The 21,346-nt window shown below is 35.0% G+C and overlaps 1 protein-coding gene across 1 annotated transcript in view; it reads right to left on the bottom strand.

The window, feature by feature from the left end:
• LRP1B (LDL receptor related protein 1B) overlaps positions 1 to 21,346 on the bottom strand; it is a 1,982,574-nt gene that overhangs the window by 557,111 nt on the left and 1,404,117 nt on the right. The window contains 1 exon segment of the mRNA XM_047722477.1: positions 2,669 to 2,813. Within this exon segment, the coding sequence (XP_047578433.1) occupies positions 2,669 to 2,813 (145 nt within the window).

Genomic DNA, 21,346 nt, shown 5'->3' with positions numbered 1-21,346 from the left:
AACAAGGAAATTGAAGTTAATAAAAAAATAGATTCAGGAAAAGAATGAAATCACAAAAGAAAAATAGGGTTCTATAACCTTGGTGATATTAAATATATGTTAAAAACATAAGAAAAGGAACTTCTGGAACTGCATTTTTAAATATAATTGCAGTAATAGCAGTATATTGTACCATACTTATTTTTAACAAATAATATAACTAGCCTATGTTAACAATTATGTTGTACAATATACATTTCATGTATCACTTGTTTAGTCTCTACTAGTGAAGAGGAGAAAAAGGGAAAATAAAAAGATGAAATGAGTCACTATTTGCAATAAGTGTCTTTGCCTAACCAACAATGAATTGATGTAAGAAAAAATATTAGAGTGGTTTTAAAGACAGTAATTTAGGTAGTGATTATCTGGCACATTTGAAATACCAGCTTGGCTTAATATTTTGCAATGAGACTGATGTCCAAACTTCATGCCCCAATTCCCCAGTGGAGGTAGAGAGTCCACTTGACTAACGAGAAGTCTCAGCTCTTTAGTGATCTATGTCAAAAGTGATGAAGTAGATAATTGTACTTTGAAATCCAAAGAGGTAGTAATGTTAACACCTTAAATAATTCTAAATTGCTCATATTTCATACTAATGAAGCTTTTAAGATACCTGCCATGATTCTGTTAATGTGATTCTCTCTAATACAGATGCTTTCATCAACACATTCTTTTAGTAAAAATAGTATTTGCACTGAATTTTAAGCTTAGTCATATTATACCATTAATTCCCAAGTATTACAGGTCCTTGTCAAGTTAGGAATACTTTCACAATGTGTAAAATACCCAAATCTACCTGTAGTATTAAACATTTACAAGATGAGGAAAATTTTGTTAGCATGAGTAAAAAAGTGATCCAAACATAATACAAGAAAGTTTTCCTCCAATAAACTTTTTGGTGTTGTATCTGGGAAAACTCTATAAATTATATTAATTTACAATTTCAAGCAAACCATGTGCTTTTTCATATTTTGAAAAAGGAGGAATAAATTTTTCAATGTCCTGTTTGGAAGCAGTACATCTCTCCCTCTGTTGTATTTTCTAATGCGTTTTCAGATATAATCACATTAAGTACAGAATGAACTAAAGTTTACCACAGTACTATAAGCTTTTATACTTTGCAAATATATTCTATTAAAATCCACAAAAAAATGTCATGGTGTTTTATTTATTGAGTACCAATGTTTTATTCTCAATGATATAATCTATTCCCCATGGCTTGAATGCCAGAAAAATTATTTTGATTACAAATTTGCTAGTCAAAATGCTCCTGTTCATTATTATAGATAGTTTTTTTTTTTTTTTTAATGTCAGAGGGGCACCTAGTTGGCTCACAGTCTGTTAAGCCCCAGACTCTGGATTTTGGGTGAGATAATGATCTCAGGGTTGCGAGATCTGGTTTCGTGTTGGGCTCCCCACTAGGGGTGGAGCCGCAGTGAGATCCTCTCTCTCTCCCTCTTTCTGTCCCCCATCTCCTTCTCTAAAAAATAAATAAATAAGACTTTAAAAATTAATTTTTTTAAATCAGAGAGAAAATACAGATTTGTGCATAAAGTACGGGTATTAGTGTCTTCTAAACCATGAAAGGAGCCCAATAATCACTTAATTATTTGTTTGTTTATTAAAGCAATTATTTTCTTTCTTTTTTTTTTTTTCCATGAAATTTCAGGAATGATTTCATACTAGAATTTGGCCCATGCTCTGTCCAGGGAAGGCAACCATGAATCTGGTCTTCCTTTTATGTCTGGATGTGCAGGTATGGCTCCCAATTGGTATTGCCAATAAATTCTGTCAATTGATGTTTGTTACCTATGTTCAGAATTAGTGATCCTCTTGGTTCACTAATTCTGTCTCTACTGTTCTCTGCTTTGGTCTATATGCCCATATCCTTCAGATGAAAATTCCTTTACATTTTCTTGAAATGTTTTTCCTAAGAAGAAAAGTATGTGAAGCTAAGGATTTTCATAGCAGAGACTAAAGTAAGAAAGTAAAATACAGAAAAATATTTTTTCTAGGAAAAGAGTTCTGCTAATGTCATGGGTCATGAAGCAAAAACTAAGAAAGGACTAGCAGGTGTGGGGCTGTCCTGGCTGGCATCTCTAAAGTAATTGCCATTTGGGCAATGTGACAAGTCCACCTATGTAAACCATCTGTTCGTTCTCTCACTCCATTTCACTGCACACCATTTGGACAAGCAAAAACAAAAAAGCAAAATGCTTAGAGCCAAACAATGCAGTGTTTTTGGATGCAAAATTCTTACGTTGACATAGTCCATTTGAAGTCCCCTCATTCCTTCAGTTTCGGGGCTTAATTATACACTGTCTGTATCTGGCTGGGATTTATTTTTCTCATTCTTACATTTTTTAAATCAAGAACTAGATAAGACCTCTTTGAAGACCTGACAAATTAAGATCCCTTGGGAGCCCTTGCTAACATTTTAAAAACTCATTATATACCTTATGTTAAGGGCATTTCTTCTGCACTAATAAGGAGCATTTGCTCCTTATTTATTTATTTTTTTTAACTAGAAGCAAAATACAAACCTTTCACTTGTTGAATTGAGAAAATAATATGAAAAGAAGAGAACATTATATATTCAAAAAGTGGCACAAATTCATTACAGTGTGACTTGCCTTGCTGTGCTTCTTTATCATACACTTTCATATGAACAACCCCAGAAGTCTTATTTCGCAGGACAGTGGGGTTTCTTCCATCTCTTTTGCTGCAGGTTCCCAGCTGAGCTAAGTTTTGGTCTGCCCACCACAGTTTCTTATCTATAAAAGTGAAAAGATTTCTTCTATGAAAAAGATATTCATCTTATTAAATAATAGTAAACAGCTATTAAAGTATAATACTTTTTTATTTCTTTTGTTATATTCCCAAAATCTGTTTCTAAGGGAAGCAATGAAATCACTCTCACTCTTTAAAAAATATAAACCACAGTGATATATTATTGTTTAAATTTTCCTCCCTCCTCTCCAATTAGAGGCTCTTGCCTTAACTTTTCTTTTTCTTAAAAGAAAATTTCACACACCATATAAATAAAAGCATATTCAAATTAATATAGAATTCAGATTATATTATTTACATACTTAAATATGATCACAGTAGTACTGTATTATATCTGTAAATGAACATCAAAATCCAACCAAATATCCAAACAAAACTTATTAAAAAAAGACTACACTCTTCGTTTGCAATATGGAAACTTTTAATAATTAGTACTCCCTGCTATTGAATTCCTCATACTAACATCTTTTATTTTTTTGCACTGCTCATGCCCCTTTCTTCAAAATTTTAATAATGTAAACTGCTCGGTGTATGTGTTGAGTGCATGTATTGAATATTTTTTGTGGGGTGCATGTATTGTATTGGATATCTCTCTTAGAAGAGACCCTGCAATGTGCCACAGATTTAAAAAAAAAAAAAAAAAAAGAGTCTTGACCTTAAGGAAGCTAGCATGCTGGTGAAAATGATACATTTGTCTATGGCCATACCACCCTGAAGGTGCCCGATCTCGTCTGAAAATGATACATTTATTATTATTTTATTTCAAATTATTATACCAAAACTAGAAGAAGTCTATTACCATTCTCATTTTATAGATGAAACATCTAAGATTCATAGAGATTAACTATCTTAATCAAATTTATATATTTGGTCTTCCTATCTCCAAAATTTGGTTCTTTCTAAGACTCCATGCAGAATGCATAAAAATTTTAAGAAAGGCAATAATTCAAAATAAAGTTCATAATTATAAAGGTTTTGAACAATTTAGACTTTTCTTGAAAAAGCTAATTAATCGGGCTGCCTGGGTGGCTCAGTGGGTTAAGCCTCTGCCTTCAGCTCAGGTCATGATCTCAGGGTCCTGGGATCAAGTCCCGCATCGGGCTCTCTGCTAGGCGGGGAGCCTGCTTCCTCCTCTCTCTCTCTCTCTCTACTTGTGATCTCTCTCTATCAAATAAATAAAATCTTTAAAAGAAAAAAAAAAAGCTAATTAATCACAATTGGGACCACCTCAATTTCTACCTAGAAGTTAAAGGTTATTTAATTGTATGAACAAAACAACATAATCTTTACTTTCACCGTACATTTATTCTTATTCAAATTCTACTATATTTAGACTGAACCAAAGCCTAGTTTCAGATATTGCAAGGAGAGTAATACAGACATCAACAATGATAATCCCTTACTGAATTTGATTTTGTGCAATGCACAATTCTAAACACTACAGAGTACTTCATTTAATCTTCACAACAATTTTATTAGGTAAGTACTACTATTATTAAACCATTTTGCTGAAGAACACTGAGACAAAATGAGGCTAAATAGTTTTCCCTAGGTCATACAATACATAGGAGCCCCAAATTATAGAACAAACCCCAGTTTTAGAGCCCATGGTGTTAAATTAACTCTAATGTCCTCTTTCATTGATAGATGTTTAGTCTTCTCTCTCTTACATGGATATATATATATTACAAAATATATATATTTGTTACATATATTATATATATATATATATATATATATATACTCACTAATCTAAGTGCATATGATTAGTGTGTAGCACATTCATTTAGGTTTTGGTTTATACTCCTGAATTGACATAAGACCAGAAAACTTTCCTGTGAAGAAAATGAGTAAAGACTTTTAATATAGGGGCGCCTGGGTGGCTCAGTTGTTAAGCGTCTGCCTTAGGCTCAGCTCATGATCCCAGGGTCCTGGGATCAAGCCCCATATCGGGATCTCTGCTCAGCAGGAAGCTTGCTTCTCCCTCTCCCACTCTCCCTGCTTGTGTTCCCTCTCTCACTGTGTTTCTCTCTATCAGATAAATAAATAAAATGTTTAAAAAAAAGACTTTTACTGTAGAGAGTTTATTATAAGTTGTACCGTATAGTAAATTAGACTGGATACATGTGTGTTCCCTTTCAATTCTTACAATATGTCACTGTGATAGAAATACAGAAACACAAAGCAGAAAAACCCGTGTATAAACTCATAAAATAAACAACAGAATTGGGGCATATGAGTAATACATAAAAGATGGTATATATGTGGAAATGGGAAAATAGGCAAATAGGCTAAGTGGCAACCTGGATCATGATTTTTTCCCCCACTCTCAATTTTCATTAATTCATCACTCAATTTTATTATACTACAATTAAAAATAAAAATAAGATAAAATAAAATCTGATTTTTAATCCCTCTCCATAGAACTCTGGATGACCTTTATTTCAGCTTGTAAATAATACAGTGGGAGTGTTAATAAAGGCTAAAAATAGGATAATCAAGTGAAGATATTTTATATGTAATATCACCTACTATCACCATCTCCCCAAACCCTTGCACTGAGTTTACAGAGGATTAGTAACTGATAGAAGTCTCAATTAAATATATAACCATAGCTTTTCTTAAAAATACTCAGCAAAAAGGTTTGGTATATGGAGTCTGGTGCCCTGAATAATGTTCTCTTCATTTTAGCATTGGGGGACCCAAAATCTGACCCCTAGCTCCCAACAAAAGCAAAATCTGCAAGTCACAGTGTCCAATTCTATGCACAGCTCCCAATGAGAAATCCCCTCCCCAAAAAGATATGGAAAAAAAATATTTTTATTTTCATGAAGGAGGAGAAAACCCATGATAGACACCAGCTCTATTTTGTTAGACATTATAGGAAACCAAGAATCTCCAGTTCAATGAAAAAAGCCAGTAGAGTAAAAAGTAAACACTTAGACAGACATAAAGACACATAAACATAATTCAAAAAAAATCTTAAAAAATTATCAAAGATATTCAAACACATGTCTTGTTCTAGAAAAATTAAAGATGCTGAAACAAGGAACAATGAAAGACAAACTCTTAGGACATTAAAAAATACATGGTTGAGAAAATCTTCCATAATACAGAGGAAAAGGGCAAATAGATAACATGGTAAAAAAGGAAGGACAAGTTGACTATTAGTCTTAAATATCACATAACCAGCATCACAAATCTGACAAGGAGTCACTGGATTCTCCACTGCTATACATTTACAGAAAAAAAAAAAAAAATCAGCCAGTTTTACATAAGGGTGTAGTTAACTGAACAGTAAAAGCATTAATTTTATTAAATCTTGATCCTTCAGTACATGTCTTTTTAATATTCTGTGTGGCAAAATGGGAAGTGTGCATAAAGCATTCTGCAGCACGCTAAAGTATAATTGTCTGGAAGAAATGTATTTAAGAGATTGCTTAAGCTGCAAGAAAAATTAGCTACCTTTTTCCCTTTAAGTTTTTATTTATATTACAGTCAGTTAACATACAGTGTAGTATTAGTTTCAGGTGTAGAATTGAATGATTCATCACTTACATACAATACCCAGTATTCATCACTACATGGGCCCTCTTTAAAACCCATCACCAATTAACCCATCCTTCCACCTACTTCCCCTCCAGTAACCCTCTGTTCTCTATAGTTAAGAGTCTGTTTCCTGATTACCTCTCTCTTTTCCTTGTCTTTTCCCTTCTTCTCTTTCTTTCTTTCTTTTTTTTTTTGAAAATTAGCTAGTTTTTTTTAATAGACTACCATTTTTTTTAAGATTTTACTTATTTATTTGACACACAGAGAGAAAGCTTGCACAAGCAGAGGGAGCAGCAGGCAGAGGGAGAGGGAGAAAGCAGGCTTTCCACTGAGCAAGGAGCCTGATGCAGGACTCAATGCCAGGACCCTGGGATCACGACCTGAGCCAAAGGCAGCCGCTTAACCAACTGAGCCACTCAGATGTCCCCATAGAATACCGTTCTTTACTTGAAAGAACAACTGACAGACAATCTATGCCTATTCATACGTAGGTGTTTGGCAGATATTTCTCAAAAATGAATGAAATGGAGAAGAGAGTTGAAGGACTGAAAATATCCAACTTCAGAAATTACTAAAAAGTTACAGTAATTAAGACAATGTGGTACTGGTAGAAGAATAGACAAACGGATCGATGCAACAGAATAGACAGTCCAGAAATATACCCCTATAAATATAGTCATCTGATTTTTGACAAAGGAGCAAAGGCAATGCAATGGAGCAAAGACAGTCTCTTAAAAAATGGTGTTGGAACAGGTGGGTGTCCACATACAAAAGAGTGAATCTAGATACAGACCTTACACCCTTCACAAAAATTAACTCAAAATGGAACATGAATCTAAATGTAAAGTGTAAAATTATAAGACTCTCAAAAGATAACATGAGAAACCTAGATGACTTGGGGGAAGGTGATGCCTTTTCAGTTACAACATCAGAGACATAACCCATGAAATAAATAATTGATAAAAGTAGACTTATTAAAATTAGAACTTCTTTGCAGAAGAAAATATCAGTACTTAGAAGACAAGCCACAGACATGGAGAGAATACTTACAAATGTACATCTGATAAAGGACCATTCTCAAAAATATACAAAGAAATCATAAAATTCAACAATAATAAAATGAATCACCCAATTTTTTAAAAATGGGCCAAAGGCATTGACACTTCATCAAAGAAGATAAGCAGATGGAAAATATGCATATGAAAAGATGCTCTGCGTCATATGTCATCAGAGAAATACAAAGTAACATAACAATTAGATACCACTAGACACCTATTAAAATGGCTAAAAATCACTGACAACACCAGTGAGAATGTGAACCAATAAGAACTCTCATTCAATGCCGATAAGCATGTAAAATGGTACACCTATTTTGGAAGAATATTTGGTGGTTTCTTACAAAATTGAAAATACTCTTACTGTATGATCAGCAATCTACTCTTTGGTATTTTTTTATTATTATTATTTATTTATTTGACAGGCAGAGATCACAAGTAGGCAGAGAGGCTGAGAGAGAGAGAGGAGGAAGCAGGCTCCCCGCTGAGCAGAGAGCCCAAGCAGGACTCGATCCTGGGATCCTGGGATCATGACCTGAGCAGAAGGCAGAGGCTTTAACCCACTGAGCCATCCAGGCGCCCCTCTACTCTTTGGTATTTAAGGAGTTAGAGACTTATGATTGCGTACACACACACACACAAAACACGGATTTTTGCAGATTTATTCATAATTGTAAAAACTAGACTAAAAAACAAAAAGAAAAGAAAAAGAAATGAAAGGAAAAGAAAAAAGAAAAGAAAAGCCTATCCTTATCCATTAGAAGGTAGTCAATCTATGTCAGACTCTATGTTGTTTACCCAAAAGTCTCTATCTTCCCTGTCAACACTGCTAAAGAAGAATAATTTCCACAGTCAACATTCAAAATGCCAAGCACAGTCTTTTGCAGCCTTCTGGTCAATAGAGGTGGCCATATAACTTAATTTAGATTACAGTTTCAGGGCAGGAGGAGCTTCTAGGAGTAACACAAAACCATGCCTTGTCTATGTAAAAAAGCCTCTGAGGATAACCAGCTGGATTCTGATGGGGCAGTACAGAGTTGTCAAATAAATGGGAGAAGAGGCAAAACAGATAAAACCATATCCTTGAGAGCCATGATCAAAGAAACTTGTGCCCAGGGAAGACTATGACCAATCAGATAACAATCTTCTCAGTAGTGACCAGAATGCAACTAGAACCACAGACAAATCGGAAAAACTATTCTGGGTTGTTGCAGTCCTCTAAACACATACCATTCATCAGTCCTAACTCTTGCTCAAGATTCTCCAAATTTCCTGATGATAGACTGCCTCAAATTTACAATCCCTTACCAGGTTTTTAAATCATGACATAATCTGAATTGATTCCACCTACTAAGATGTCTTTCTAACTTCTCTCTAGGACATGCTACATCCACTCTTACCACCTCACAATATTCATTTATTCATTCATTTTTCAACTAATATTGAGCATCTATTATATTTATAAAGTGCTACGTAGGTAGGAAAACAAAAGACAATGTCTGCTTTTATAGACCCTATGTTCTCGTGATGGAAAAAGATACATAAACAGGAAAGAAGGGGCACCTGGGTGGCTCAGTGGGTTAAAGCCTCTGCCTTCCACTTAGGTCATGATCCCAGGGTCCTGGGATCGGGCCCCACGTCGGGCTCTCTGCTCAGCTGCTATCCCCCCGCCCCGTCTGCCTGCCTCTCTGCCTACTTGTGATATCTGCCTGTCAAGTTAATAAATAAATAATCTTTAAAAAAAAATTAAAAAAATAAATAAACAGGAAAGAAACAACTTTAATTCCTACAAATCAACAGCAAAAAATAAATAGATAAATTGATTGAAAATAAGCAAAGGACTTGAATAAACATTTTTCTAAAGAAGACATGTAAATGGCCCACGTGTATATGAGGAGATGCTCGACATAACCAATAATCAAGGAAATGCAAATCAAAACCATAATGAAATATCACTTCACACTTGTGAAGTTGGCTATAATTTAAAAAAAAAAGATAGCAATGCTAGCAAGGTTATAGAGAAACTGGAACCCTTGCACACCCACTGCTGCTGGGAATATAAAATGGTAGAGCCACTATAGAAATATTATGGAGGTTCCGCAAAAAATTAAAAATAGAACTATTGCATGACCTAGCAATCCCACACATCTGAATATATACTCAAAGAAACTGACATCAGTATATCAAAGAGATATTAACATCCCAATGTTAATTGCAGCATGATTCATTAGAGCAAAGATACAGACACAAACTAAATATCTACTGAAAGATGAATTATTAAAGAAAATGTGGTATATACATACAATGAAGTATTATTCAGCCTTGATAACAGCCTTGATAAAGAAGGAAATATTCTGGTAGAGAACATTGATAATGGGGAGGCTATCAATGTAAGGATATAGGTGGTACATAGGAAATCTAGTATTTTCTTCTTTAATGATTTTTTTTGAAGATTTTATTTATTTATTTGACAGAGATCACAAGTAGGCAGAGAGAGATTGAGAGAGAGAGAGAGGAGGAAGAAGGTTCTCCACTGAGCAGAGAGCCTGACGTGGGACTTGATCCCAGGACCCTGAGATCACGACCTGAGCTGAAGGCAGAGGCTTAACCACTGAGCCACCCAGGCACCCCATTTTCTTCTTAATTTTGCTGTAAAACTGCTCTAAAAAAATTAAATCTTTAAAAAGAAAAAAAGATTTTGCCATATACAGCAACATGGATGAACCTTGATGACATCACACTACATAAAATTAGCCGGTCATAGAAGGACAAATACTTCATGATTCCACTTATATGAGGCATTTAAGCTAGTCAAACACAAACAGAACAGAATGGTGTTGTCAGGGGGTGGGGAGAGAAGGAAATGGGGAGTTGCCCTTCAACAAGTATAAAGTTTCAGTTACACAAAAGGTGAAAATTCTAGAGATCTGCTGTACAACATTGTGCCAATAGTTAACAGTATTGTACTGAACACTTAAAAATCTGCGAGGAGGACGGACCTCAGTAAGGATTCTTACCGTAATTTAAAAAAATTAAGAAATAAAATAACTAAAACTTCTATTAGTGCTGTGAAGAAAATAAGCACAGTTCCATTTTTTTACTCATGTCTGTTTTTCCCCATTTTCATCTGCCCATAATTCCACTATAGCCACCCTTCACTGCCCAAGTAGAACCTCACCCTGAGGGAAGTATTTCAGACTAGGATATCCCATATTGACTCTTCCTTCTCACTGATGCTAAACTGTCTACAGACAGAATCACATGGTTTTATATTTAATCACATGGTTTTATAATTAATTAAATATAAAATTTTCCCCTTTTTTTCACTTGTACTAATTTTGACTCTTTATCTGGAGATGAAAGATCTTGAGAACAAGGATCCTGTTTTGTACTTCTTTATATTCTTCACAGTGCTTTGCATGATGTAGAAGTTTCCTAAATACATGCAAAATTATTATGGAAATAAATATCCCTAAAAATGTCTCCCATAACAAGTCATAACTCAGAAAACATTTAAATAAAGCTGTCTCTTCCATTCCTTGTTGATATTATCTTTTTAAAAATATCACTTTTTAAATATACTTTTCAAGGATCTCTCTAACACAAAGGACTTTGGTTTTTACTATGTACTTAGAATCACAGGTATTTCTCTCACTTTTTCTTTCTCACATTGTTACTGATTTGAATCTACTAGAATCTTCGGAAAGTACCAAAATGCAAAGACTGCTTGCTTAACTTGATGTCAGTTATTCTGAATATCTCTACTCCACCATTATGGGTTAAATTGTGTCTCCAAAAATTCATATGTTGAAGTATTCACTTCCAGGACTTCAGAATGTAACTGTTTTTAGAGATAGGGAATTTAAAGAGGTAATTAAGTTAAAATGAAGTCATTAAGATGGGCCCCAATCCAATATGACTAAGGTCCTTATAAGAAGAGAAAATTAGAAACAGAGTAATGTATAGAATTGCTGAATTGCTATATTGTACACCTGAGACTAATATAATACTGTATGTTAATTATATCAGTATCCGAAAAAGAGAGACAAAGAGAGAGGGAGAAAGAGAGAGAAATTAGGACAGGGATACCCATACACAGAGAAGACTCAGGGAGGAGAAGACCTCCATCTATAAGTCATAGAGATAGGCCTCAGTAGATATCAAGCATGCTAACACATTAATCTAAAGACTTCAAGCTTAAGAATAATGAGAAAGTAAATTTCTGTTAAGCCACCCAGTCTGTAAGACTTTGTTATGTACCCTTAGGAAACAAATACATTTACTAATAGACCCATTAAAGGAATTTATGAAATATAAGAATTAACATAAATAACAAATATAAATTGATTCTGCCATAAAGTCTCTAAAAATCTTCATTCAAAAGAGAGAGAGAAAAAGGAGGAGAGGAGAGAAGTGGAGAGAAGAGGAGAGGAGAGACAAGGGAAATGAATTTACCGAAATGTGCTAAGTTTCAGGGCCTTTGCTAAGCTCTGAACATAAGCAAATACGGCTGTCTCATCTAATCATCATAAATGAGAAGTAATGTGTTAATACACCTCCTGTTGTTAAAGATGAGCAAACAGAAGGTCAGAAGGTGACCTTCTCCAAGGTCACACAGCAGAAGCATGGAGGGAACTCTCAGCTGGTATTAACTGAATTTCAATGCTCTTGCCACTGCATAGCACTGCTCATAAAATTATATACTCACTAGACCTAATAACACTACACCTAGCAATGCAAAATTACTTGACAAATGTAAATTAAAGTTTGGCCCCAAATTAAAAACAGTTGAAATATATATTTTAGTTATTACTTTTTTTAATTTATTTATTTGTTTGTTTGTTTATTTTTGAGAGGCAGGCAGAGAGAGAGGGAAAAGCAGGCTCCCCGCTGAGCAGAGAGCCCGATGCGGGGCTCAATCCCAGGACCCTGAGATCATGACCTGAGCCGAAGGCAGAGGCTTAACCCACTGAGTCACGCAGTTATTACAAAATTATAATTATGAAGTTTTAAAGTTTTAATAAAACCTGACTTCTTAAAATGTATTATCAAAATTGATAGCTTATTTTTTAAATATTCAGAATATGTACTTAATGGAACTATACCAGAACTACTGAGATCCATATTTAAAAATTATATTTCTTCAAAAACTAGCCCTTTATATTTAAAATATAAAATACAACATTATGTCCAGTTCCATCTGAATTACAGATAAAGGACAATTAATTTTTGCATAAGTATGTCCTGAAAAATACCTCTACAAAAAATATTCACTTACACGAAATTCAAGTTTAACTGGGTATTATGTATTTTATCTGACAATTCTATTATCTCTACTTTCTTCTGGAACCCCCAAATTTACAAGAAAACAATGAAAAAGTTATAAGCTATAAAGACAAGGAAGTCTTTGTAATGGAAAAATAGACCAAGGCTATAAAAATTGTAGTAGATTAAAAGCAGATTATAATTGGTGACTGACTCTATAGATAAAGAGAAAATCTCCACCAGCAAAGGGAGGAGGCCAGATAGAAGCTACTCTGCCCTCCAGAACTTCAGAATGGGTGAGCAACTGGGAACCATCAGGCCTCCAAAGACAGGGAGTGAGATGCCATTGAAAGAAAGATGATTGGTTTAGTCTATCTCTGAAGGCATTAGAACCATATGTACACAGCCAAGAGAATGGTGCTCTCTAAGCCTGGTCAAAGAGTTAGAGAAATACCCTCTGGAGAGGATGACTGGGGACCCTGAAAATAGTACACAACAGAGGGTCTGGATACTATAAATAAATACAGAGATTAAGTGATAATCTACATTAGTTGTTCTCAAATTAAAGAATAAAACAGAATCATCTGGACCCCCATCCAGTCATCAGAGTACAAACCAGGCAGTCATCTCTTGGATCCTCACTCCTCCATGGTCTTACCCAAGTGCCAGCCAGTCTGAGTAACCCCGCTTAATTCTTCACCCTTATTATCTCAGGAATGTTTTATTTCCTCTCCATTTCCAATGCAACTGCTGAGCTCAAGGGCTCAGCACCTGTCATTCTCTCATTGCTAAGGAAACACTAGCGTGATCTTTCCAAAATGCAAATCTAAGCATATCACTCCTGATGCTTTAAACTCTCTAATGGCTTTCCCCTGCCAATCCTCTAAGCAGGGCACAAAGGCCATCCATGATTTGATGCCTGGTGAATTTTCCATCACCAGATCTATCACTGCCCCAGTGCTCCATGTTCCAGGAATACTGAATTTTAATCAACTTCAGTTATCCCAGGATAGATTAACCATGTTTCGGCAGAAACATGTATAGAAATAATCAAAAGACAGTTTATTTGTAAAGAAAAATAATTAAAACTACTGTGAATACGAGAAATACCTACAAATCAAGAGGAATCACTCATTTCCAATTATATAGGAACCATTTCATTTTTACATTGTATCTATTGCAAATCAGAAACGCCCCTCCACCTGGACAAGCAGAGATGGATATGTTTGCTTACAGCAGCAGTCTGTTAGCCTGTTAGCTGCTCCTCTGTGCAGGAGCAGCTCTCTACCGTTTGTCTGAAACCTGTGTAAAAATCTGATCCTTATGGCTGTGATGGAACTAGATGTCTCTTTGCTTTGCTAATACATGTTTTTTGTTGCTTTTTTCTTAAAAAGAGAATTTGGAGAAGGACAGTGAAGGCCGGATGGAGAGCACTGCAGAACAAGGCCCAGAATTCTGTGTCGAAGCCTTTGTGACCTCGAACTGACAGTCATGGCCCTAAACTCTCCATTTGTTGTTATATTGAGAGCATTGCCTCATTGAGAGCAGAGGGGGCAGTCTGAGGTTATAGGGAGAAAAACTTGAGAATGGCAGGTAATTTAATTTCCAAGTTGATGGCTTCACTGTGTTCCCAGTGAACTAGTATTCCTGCAGTGATGGAGAGAATGACAGTGAGAGGGAGGAATTAGCTGACAAAGACAAAGGAGCTCCAAATACCTGCTTGCTTGGGTGTTTAGAAAATAAAAAAAGTAGAGTTTATTCAATGAAATTGATGTTACCTAAGATAGTTTTCATTAAAAACAGGGAGTGGAGAAAGAGCAGGAGGAGACTCAAATCAGAGCAGACTATTGGAACATTTTAATTGCATGCATTTATATTAACTATTCATCCTGTATCACAGTTGTGTTTAATTGTGCCTGAACTATGTTCTACCTGTATCCTCCTTTCATTTTCTATTATCCTAGTTAACAGGTTAATATATAGTTGACAGTATATATAATTCTCCAAAATGATGCTTCCCAACATCTCTGTGCTTTTTTGCATTTGCCCTCAGTTTACTTCCTTACCTCCACTACTGTAACCACCTCTACTCTCATTATCTGAATAATGGACACATTTTCAGACGCAGTTAAAGTGATACCTCTGGAAGCTTTGCCGTCAAAAGGGAAAGTGGATCACCAAATTCTTTTCGTTCTATGATTTGTGTATAATGATATTATAACTTTCATAATCCCATAACCCTTTTTTAATTTACATGTATGTCTCCTTATTTAAAATGTAAGATTCTTCAGGGAAGGAATTATGTCTTATTAACTCTTATCCTCCATACTTATGCCAATGCCATTCACACGGATGGTTTTCAAGGCTGTGGGAGGTAAGAGAATGTGATTTGGAGTCATACATACCTGTTTTGATGCCTGCCTGTGATATTTACTTTCTGGGTGATCCTTAGAAACTTACTTGGACCCTTAATATTTGTCTCCCCCTGTATAAAATGGGAAAAATTCTACCCACTCACATAAAACAGGAAGTACTAGCTAAGTGATTTGAATGATAAAGATAATAATCGGTACCTTATTGAATAAATGAATGAGTCAAAAGAAAATCAAAAATATATGTGAGGGGAGCCTGGGTGGCACAGTGGGTTAAGCCTCTGTCTTCGGCTCAGGTCATGGTCTCAGGGTCCTGGGATTGAGCCCCGCATCGGGCTCTCTGCTCGGCAGAGAACCTGCTTCCCCCTCTCTCTGCCTGCCTGCCTGCCTCTCTGCCTACTTGTGATCTCCTTCTCTCTCTCTCTCTGTCAAATAAATAAATAAATAAAACTTAAAAAAAAATATATGTGAAAATACTGATCCTATTACATAAACATTTAAGAAAAATATTTCTACTAATTATCAGCAGTAATGTGTGAGGAATTACTTTTTCAAACTGATGAATGGATTTGCATTGTATTTCTACGATTTTATTCTACTTCTCTTGCAGCTAATGAAAGACAGCATCATGTGCTACCCCTTTGTCATAGGGATTATTTTGACCTGATTATTTTGAGAAAAAGCAGACACAGGAGGAGCTCTGAAAACAGTATAAGTTACTCTTTTATAAGGGGCATTTATGTTAGAAGGGAGGCCTGTACCATGAAGAGAGCTAATACTAGAGATCATTTGTTTACTGGAGAAACTTTCCATTTCAGGGGGCAACCTTTGCTTACCAAGCATTCCCCCTTCTCACTTTCCCATAAGTTGCCTTCTCCCCTTTGAATGGTCTGGGTCTGAAGTCCCATACCCCTGTCCCTTTCCTTAGCTAAGGATGAGAGATAAGCCTCAATTATCTGGCTGCCTTTCCAGTCTCCTATATTTTGGGGGCTTCTGTATACACATACAAATTATTTTTTTCTCCTGTTAATCTCCCCTTTATTACAGGAGTCTCTTAGTTAAGAATCCATGAGAGTAAATGGAAAATTATTTTTTCTTCTCTATACTAGTCATAATCATTAGCATGGAAGTTGGTTGAAATTAGTAGTGTAATTCTTGACAGTAAAAAGAATTATGCGGGGCGCCTGGGTGGCTCAGTGGGTTAAAGCCTCTGCCTTCGGCTCAGGTCATGATCTCAGGGTCCTGGGATCGAGCCCCGCATCGGGCTCTCCGCTCAGCAGGGAGCCTGCTTCTCCCTCTCTCTCTGCCTGCCTCTGCCTACTTGTGATCTCTGTCTGTCAAATAAATAAATAAAATCTTTAAAAAAAAAAGAATTATGCTATTTGCCTATGGTGATCACTCTAGAGGTGATCATCAAGTCCAAGTTGTATGCAAGATGACCTATTAGGGTAGAAAAAATAAAACATTACAATTTCTGTTTATAGTTGTAATTGTAAACAAGTGAGGTTATTAGTGTTCAAAGAAAACAACTTCTTTGATATTTATTTATACATTGCTTAAGTGAAGTGTTTAAGAGAATAATTTTCCCCCTGTTAAGGGCTCTCTTGTTTAAGAAAGCTCGAAAGTAGGTTAAGTTAGGTGATGGCTTTCCTCTTTTGGACTGAATTATGTGCTCCCAAAATTCACATACTGAATCCTTAACCCCCAAAGTGACTTCATTTGGAGACAAGGTTTTTAAAGAAGTAACTAGGATCATGAGGTCATAAGGGTGGGTCCTAACCCAATAGGACTGGTTTCAGGTTAAGGAGAGACACCACTGCCGTGAGCACAGAGTAAAGATGACAAGAGGACTTGGTGTGAAGGCAGTCAGAACCTACTGACTCCTTCATCTTAGAAGTCTAGCTTCTAGACTTGTGCGAAAATCAATTTTACTGTTTAATCTACTCAGTCTATAGTGTTTTGTTATGGCAAACTTAGCTAAAACACTACCCCATATCTACTAGTTTTTGTTTGTTTAATTTTTATTTATTTATTTGTTTGTTTGTTTGTTTGTTTTTACTTGTTAAAAGCTTCCTGAGGAAGTTATTAAAATGAGTCTGAGACATTTTGAAGGGCCAGGCTGAGAAGCACAACTGAGAGAAAATTCAGCCTGAATTGAAAGCAGATCTGAACCTTACTTCTAAAATACATTCTGTTTACCTACATCCAAATTCTTTCTAAGACCTCCATTCCTCCCACTTCTTCTGGTACCACAATGCTTCAAGCTATCAGTCTCGCACCTGAACTCCTATAACAACAACCTTCTGAAGTTTTCCAACTCCTATTCTTGCCCCTCCCACAGCCCAGTCTTCACATACTGTCAAATAATATTTTTAAAACACATCCAGATTATAAAACTCCTGTTTAACCCTTCAACTGGCTATTAGAATAAACTCCTTATTCTTTATCATATTGGGTACTTTCCTCAGGATCTTTCCCTGTGGTCATCCTCTCCTCTGTAACGAAGCTCCTATCACTCTAGCCATGTTAATCACAACATGCCAAGCACTTTTGCCCTTAAGGCTTTGTATTTATCTTCTCTGCCCAGAAAGTTATTCCTTGGAAATTTTCACAAGGCTAAGATCTTTCTTGCCATTCCAGTGTAAGCTCAAATAGCACCTCTTTGGCAAAAGCTTCCCAGAAACTGTATTCTGTTTTCCAAACAGAGATAACCAGAATGAAACTCTCTGTTACTGGTAATCGAACAGCATATAAAACAGTGTCCAGGAAGAATTAATCTCAGTAGACTTTGTCTTAAATATATCTTCATTATTATGTGCAGATCTTAGTTTTTAGTTTTTGGAAGAAGTCTGAAAGATGGGAAGGCTTAGAAGATAACAATCATGATTTAGAAGGGTCTGAGAACCATGCTACTCTGAATGAAATAAAATAAACAAAAAAACAAAAAAACAAAATACAAAAAACAAAAAAACAATTAGGTGTCTTACCAGATAGCTCAAGTGGGGAGAGAAAGCAGGGAAAAATAGCACTACTTATCAACTGACACAATGATTATGAGAGCAAAAGAAGATGAGTGATAAGCCCTTAAAAATTTCTAAACAATCTGACCCAGAAATGTTACATCAAAAACTGTACCTTAAGCTCAGCAAATGACTACCTATTAGGGTAGTCATCATAATATCTATAATTTAAAAAATAATATTAAAACTTTATCATTTATATATAGGTGATTATTTAAATAAAATATCATACAAGTATATAGTGGAATATTATATAAACATTAAAGTGACATTGTTGAAACCTTTACTAATCTAGAAAGTAATGTTTAAGACAAATTAAAAGTGAAATGAAGTTTATATATAGTTTAAAAAGTATATATGTCATAAATTTAATGCAAGCTTTAAACCTCAGTTTTATATCAAAAATTATTGATATTTTGAATATGTTGCTATTTTTATCCATTTTAAAATAATTTACTATATTAGCATTCATATTATGTACAATTTCAATTAATTTAAGTCACCTTTCTAGTGTGCTTATTTTTTTTTAATTTTATTTATTTGACAGAGAGAGAGAGATCACAAGTAGGCAGAGAGGCAGGCGGGGGGGGGGGGGGAAGCAGGCTCCCTGCTGAGCTGAGAGCCCGATGTGGGGCTTGATCCCAGGACGCTGAGATCATGACCTGAGCCGAAGGCAGAGGCTCAACCCACTGAGCCACGAAGGTGCCCCTCTAGTGTGCTTCTTGAGCAATTTTTTTTTTCCTTTGGATATATGAGAATTAACTAGCATTTTATCTTGGCTTAAATACACAGTGTATAATAAGGTTCCAGTATTTTAAAAATTGCTTAAATGGCTGTTCTAAATTAGATAATTTGCTGCTCTGTCCTTATTATTAAACTATGAATTTTGTTGTTGCAGTTACTACCTAACTCTTGATACTGCCAAATAATTAATATGGTAAAATCTTCTAATCTAGAAATACATACATGGGTATATACATAAACTACTGGGGAAAAGGTTAAAAAATAAAGAGTCAGAAATGATCTTTGGTGATCCTATTTGACATGTTCTTGCCTTTCCCAAATAATTTAATGTATCTATTCACTTGAAAATAAAAACATGTAAAACCTCTACAATGTAGCACAAGTCAGGGGAAAAGTAGCTCGTTTAAATCATCAGTTAGCAAAACATGTCATTGCAACTCAATACTTCCAAATGAGTTGAATGAGAAATGTACCAACTGTAGCATACTCTTGAATCAGAAAAGAAAAATAAAATCGTTTTATGAAATGAGCATCATTCTACAATCCTTTACTTTATATTTCATTAAATGATGAATGTTGTATTTTAAATATAACTATAAAATAAAGAAGAATTCATGTGCCTTCTAGAGGACATCCAGAATGAGCGTCCTTATATGATCACTACATCGTGCCCTCCTTTTTATACAAAGAAATCCATTACATAAGGACTCTATGTTTGACAGAGATCAAAATATAATGATCCTGAAAAAAGACTATAACTCCGAATTTGCAAATAATACATTTCTCATTACATCTAGGATTTTAAAAAATGGTCACTTACTGATACAAATTTTTAGGAGGAAAGATGATTTGGAGATGTGATTTTTGTCACTCTACACCAAGTAATCTCCAACTTTGACTAGATTTCTCACAACCAGAATTCCCTACAACAAATCTGGATGGCACAAATATCTTAAGAAACACACACATACACACATTACACACATGAATGCTTGGATGTAATTTGTATGGAAATGATTTGGAGGTATTCAAAAAAAGAAAAACATGTTTCAAGGGGAGGGAATCATTAAGATAAATTTTTAAATAATAGAACATGGTTAAATAATTTTGAAATTTTACTGATGGTATAGTTATGCCTGTATGCTATAACTATAAATTTTTTATGTATTTTGTCCATCTATATAAATATAAGAAATACTCCAGCTTAAGAGCTTTTCAATATGTTTGCCACCATTAAAGGCAATCTTGGTGATGACAAGGTCAGATCACAGTTAAAAAAAGAAGAAAAGAAAAATGTTTTTCTTTTATTTTTTTTAAAAGATTTTATTTATTTATTTGACAGATCACAAGTAGGCAGAGAGGTAGGCAGAGAGAAAGGAAGGGAAGCAGGCTCCCCTCTGAGCAGAGAGCCCGATGTGGGGCTCGATCCCAGGACCCTGGGATCATGACCTGAGCCGAAGGCAGCGGCTTTAACCCACTGAGCCACCCAGGCGCCCCAATGTTTTTCTTTTAAATTGAATTAATGGTAATCCTTACCATGCTACATGTACTCTTTTTGTATTTGCTATTCCACAAACTGAAGAGTCCTCTTGTAAAGTTTTCTGGGTCACCTACTTGTCCTTCTAAATCTCATCACATCTTTTAGGCAAAGCTCTTACCTCCATTCTAAGATTAGTCTTTTTTCCTCCCACACATAATCTCATTTGGAGTCAATTCAGAGCAAAATAATCTTATCACTGGCCTTTTGAGTACTGTCATCTTTGATACATCTACATTATAAGTTATATAGAACAATTTTACATACAATTTAAAAACCTAAAAGCATCATATTTTTAAAGGGTACACCTGATTTATGTTCTTTCATTTTTTTCTCCTATAAAACACAGGATATTCATTGAATGGTTATGTTTAAATATGGAGCAGTATTAATTAGAATTAAATTGATGAGGACATTTATTTCCACTTTGTAATGCTTAATATTCTCTCCACATTATATGAGATTGTGCTGATGCTCATTATGGAAAGGGTTAAAAAAGAAATATAAACGTACTGATGCCCATGTACATTTTTTTTTCCATTTTCTTAAATCTAGGTATATATGGCCCCAGAAAATTCTTTGTGCTTAAATGCCATCTATCTAAGTCTAATTTCAGTGGAACAGAGTCGCCAAATATCAAAAAGGGCTCAAGTTTGATTGTTTAACTTCAGTTTAAGTGAATAATATTCATGACTCCAAGTTATTGTTACATTCCAACATGGGAGATTACCTACAGAATATTGGCAGACTTGTGGAACGACCTCCTTGGTTCTCTTGATTCATTTTCTAGATTCACTACATTGCTGTTGTAACTATATTAACTCAAAAATCTATTATAAATCTAAAACATGTCATGTCTTTTTGTACTTTACACCCTTTTATTTTCTTTTTAAATGAAAGAGGAGACATAGGGCAATATAAAACAATTATGCCTCTACTCAAAGAGAACATGCTTTTTCAAATTTGTTCTTTTTT

The sequence above is a fragment of the Lutra lutra genome, chromosome 3 (genome assembly GCF_902655055.1).
Source record: "Lutra lutra chromosome 3, mLutLut1.2, whole genome shotgun sequence".
NCBI lineage: Eukaryota > Metazoa > Chordata > Mammalia > Carnivora > Mustelidae > Lutra > Lutra lutra.
The sequence above is the reverse complement of the archived record's forward strand: the minus strand, read 5'-3'. Positions and strand labels throughout refer to the sequence as shown.